Source organism: Pterocles gutturalis, unplaced genomic scaffold (assembly GCF_000699245.1).
Source record: "Pterocles gutturalis isolate BGI_N339 unplaced genomic scaffold, ASM69924v1 scaffold16502, whole genome shotgun sequence".
Taxonomy (NCBI): domain Eukaryota; kingdom Metazoa; phylum Chordata; class Aves; order Pterocliformes; family Pteroclidae; genus Pterocles; species Pterocles gutturalis.
In genome coordinates this window covers 1-4,398 of record NW_010115824.1, presented here as the reverse complement: position 1 = coordinate 4,398, position 4,398 = coordinate 1, and the positions used below count along the sequence as shown (strand labels likewise).

Sequence of the window (4,398 nt, the reverse complement as noted above, 5' to 3'; positions counted from 1 at the left end):
TGGTTGGTTGGGCTTTGTTTTGTATTTTGGGGGGGCTGGATTTTTGATTACTACATCCTGTCACCATTGATTTTATCCCAGTATCACCAAGATCATTTGCCCTAATCAAGTGCAACATTACAGCTTGCAATACTACATCAAAAATACCAAATATTTTCTATTATAATATTACAGGACGAAGGCTGTTACTAGCCACAACCAACAAGCCTCAGAAAGCTTATAGTTTCTCCAGCACACACCAAATATTAGCATCAGAGTTACTGATTACTGATACTATTTCAATAACTTTTCAAGATGGCTCTTAGATGATCAAAGTTTAAATACTGCTTTGAAACACAAGAGCCAGTGAAGCCAAAGCAAGTCATGATGCAACTCAGGATAAATAAAGGAAGATGTTGTCCTAAATGTTAACTGAAGTTTCTGAAGTCAATGGACTTGAGCTCTTTTTAATAATCTTAAGGATTGCTAGTTCAAACTATTTAGCCTATGCTAGTTTAACCTAGTGCTTAGGACACAAAATTTTCATGTTCTGATACCACTTACTACAGTTAAAAAAAAAAAAAGCGCAACTGCTAAACGTGTCCAAGTGAAGTAATTTTCATACTATTCAAAACATTTTTAGGTTTGCTAACCAAAGAGACCTGTGGCTTGCTGATGAATACATGGAGGTTTTTATGTTGTCACATGATGGGAGTCACATCTCACTTTATTTTTAAACATACTGCAAGAAATGCACTACAGAAAATGCTTTATGTAATCAATAACACAGCAGATGAATGGAAATCATTCACACTGTGCTAAGGCACACAGCTTGTTTAATAAGGGTCCCTAACATTAGCCTTTCATAAACCAAACGAGAAACTGTTTTCTTCTGCTGCCTTATCTTAAACAAGCAATTGCTTGTGTGATTCAGCAAATAGTACAAATTTCTAAGGACCTCAAATATTCTAAATGGCTGGGGGAGGTGTAACAGAAAAACACTTTTTAAAAGCAAAGTCTGCCAAATCTAACATATCGTATAACACAGCAAACAAGAGATACATAAAAAGCATGCTATTTGGAGGTTCAAAATAATTGCAAAGTTCGATTAAAGTCTTCAATGTAGCATAAATGCACAAAAAGAATTTGCCTTTTAATGTTACTGAAGTTCTCTGAAGGAGGTTTCTTCAAACATTGTAAATATTTGTATTTGTTTCCTTAACCACAGGTAGAAATATAATTATATCCCAGTCATGGGGGAAGAAAAATTTCACCTGTTCAAGTAAGAACTCTGGGTATTTGGTATGCTTTCTAACTAAAATAAATGAAAAAATGCAACTATAAGCATGATCAGCTTTCATGTGCCGTCTTGTAATATAATAAACCCATTTTCACTTTCCAAAGACACCTAAAGTCTTCCGTAAAATATGTTCCACTTTTATTCCATGGTTAGTAGAAGGATATAGAAAGCATTCCAGCAATGAAAACACATGGATGTAATTTCCCAAGTCTAGCATTCACTTAATAGGACCTGAGGTACCTCTTTATTGAGCCTCACTTAAAACACATGCAGGTGGATTAACTATGTTTTGATTAGCCTGGGTAACTGTTTATTAAGCTACAAAACTAAAGCAAAAGAGTACTTTCACATTAAATTTTATAACAGAAGTTTATTTTTTTTTCTTTATGCAGAGATGTTTCAGTTACTGAATTCTGACAAGATGAAAAAGGTATTAAAACAAAAAAAGTAAGTACATGAAAGTCAGCGGCAGCCCCTACTGCCAGAGTGAAAAAACCTGATCCCACTTGAAACTCACAGGAATATTCCTTTGACTACAGCAAGATCACAATTTTGCTGCACAATTCATTTAAGGAGCCTGTGAACTCTGTCCAACCTTATCCAACACATTTACCCTGAGTATTTTGATCAGGCCAATCCACACAGATCCGTTTTGGGGTAACTAAAGCTGTTTCAACCTGGAAGCATGGATTTCTTTGAAGAATTAAAAGCCATAAAGAGCAAGCAAAGATAAATTAGCATCACAGAAGAACAATATTAGTGAATTACAGAGGCCTGAAGCAGGCATGTAATTTCAAGATATGATCTACTGAATTTAAGCACTGCCTTAAGAAATGGGTAAAGCCTTGATTATCTATACCCTAATCCCACTTTAAAATGTCTCAAAGCATGTATATTTCAACTCTTGTAAATAACTAACTACAGCTGTTTAGCCTTACCATCCTCTTAAAGATGGCTGTCACTCTGCTGTCATTGTAATTATCCTTGTAATTATCTCAGACTGAGCATATACAATCCTGTCTCAGAACTGAAGCCAACAAGCTAAGCAGTAGCCAGGCTACTACCTGCTATCAGGCCTCCTGAGGTCTGAGTGGCACAGATAAGGCCAGGAAGTAGCAACTGACCTCCTGGCAAGCATTAGGCCTGGCACCAAGAAGGCAAACCCAGTCTCACCCTGTTCATTCTTTACTGCCAAGTGATAGACAGCAACGAATTAAAAACATAAAGGCAATAGCATAAGGTCTGGGACTCCAGCCTATTAAGATCAGTGAGGCCAAGCACACATTCAAATGCTTTACTAAACAGAGCCTAAGACATAGTCTAGGCTTTGTACAAATCTGAACTTTTGTGGAGATGTGACACATCTAATCATTTACAGCTTCTCTCTGTAGTTGGGAATGGCTTAGTAACAGAAAACACAAATTAGCTCTCTTAGTTACAGCAAAACCACCTTTCTACCAGGTTTTGTATTTTAGGGCAAATATGATGTACTACTTTGAGTTCTGAAGATTAAGGTGCTTGCTTATTCCTTCTGTTAGCAAAAACATTCAGCCTACAGGAACACTACAGCTTAGGAGACAAAAGGTGCAGTCCTGCACCCAGTTCTGTCAAAATAAGCTAGATTTCTGTTCTTTAGTAGGTTTGGTTGGTGTTTTCTTGAGTCAAGATTTCCAGCCCAAAAGAAAAGACACTGGAACAAGGGAGTATACTATTAATATTGCTTAACAGCTGAACAGACATCTTGCAGCCTAATATTTATTATGGTGTATAACACTGTTTTCAAACTCTGCTTTGTCACCTTTACTCATGTCCTCTGAGAGTAGTCACACTGCTGAGCTTTGAAGCTCATCAGAGAAGAGTATGCAGGGTTGGCCGAATTGCCGGTTAGGCACTTCGTGCACATTACTGACAGAATCTGTTGCAGGTAACAATCCTAGCCTCTAAAAAGCAGTGAAGCAAACAGCAACGTCACCACCCAGCTCCTTCAATAATATTAATAATTGCTAAAATATTGCACTTGCTTAAACAAGCGTTTGATACCGCTCCAAGCCTTCTACCACTAACAGGTGATCAAGATGACCTTTCAGGTTAGTGAAAGCGAGGAGCTGCCAGAGTTAGGCATTGCGATGTTGCAACTGCCTATCAGCCATTTGTTCAATGCTATACAAAGCACACATTAAACCAGTCCAAATCTAGGACTAAAGACAAAACAGGGAATATTAGGTAAGAAAATTTCCACTTCTTTTTGAATCAAGCCATTAGAGTCTGTATTACAAGACAGGTACATTTTTATTATATGGAATAGAACCAGACTGTCTATTTTTAGTGCATATTTTAAGTTTTTTTTAGTATCTTTCAAGTGAGTAAAAACTAGCATACTAAGTTACTTTAATACAGAAGGAAAGCATCTCAGAAGGCTAACATTTTGACAGAAAAAGAGACTCCTGACACTCTCAACAAGTTTTGCTAATGAGGGGCAGTAATGTGTCTACTGTAAACACTGAGCATTTCCCATTAGTAAGTATCCAAGTCCTTCAAATACATGTTGCAATGGACTGCCTTTCATTCTTCTACGGACTATGCTTCATTTCTTTCACTCAAAACTTACTCTACAAGGAGTCTCACTGGCTACTTAAAAGCATAAAAAGGTACACAACCAGGCCCTCAGGAAACTCAGCACTGCACTACTCTGCACTAATGAAAACCAAATCTACTGCAACAGCTCATGTAAAGGTTATGAAGACTTTTAGCAGCAAGGGGTTGTAATGAAATCTCTGTGGTGATGTGCTATTTTGTGAAGATTTTTTGATAAGTACCAACAGTGTTCAGATAAGTCATAGCTGGATTAATAAAATCCTACTTCTACCAGGCCAATATTTTACTCACCCAAGTGGACAGTGCATGGCCGAGATAAAGAAGAAACTTTGCAGACGTAAAATAGGCAACGACAGATCCTAAACGAGAAATAAGAAACAAACGCTAAAGGAGATCCGGACACACCCACCACATTTCGGTACACACTCGCTGCCGTGGAGGCACCCTCAGCACACAGCGCCGGAGCCCACCTCCCGCGGTCAGCCCACTCAGCCGGGCCCCTCACCCCCCGCCCCACACCCTGC

General features: G+C 38.3%; 1 protein-coding gene across 1 annotated transcript in view; it reads right to left on the bottom strand.

The window, feature by feature from the left end:
* Window positions 1-4,233, bottom strand: part of SLC40A1 (solute carrier family 40 (iron-regulated transporter), member 1) — a gene marked incomplete at its 5' end in the record, with an annotated part of 13,415 nt that extends 9,182 nt beyond the window's left edge. Inside the window, one exon of the mRNA XM_010075325.1 lies at window positions 4,166-4,233. Coding sequence (XP_010073627.1) covers window positions 4,166-4,233 — 68 coding nt within the window. The remainder of the gene's footprint in view (window positions 1-4,165) is intronic.
* Window positions 4,234-4,398: the final 165 nt, after the last annotated feature.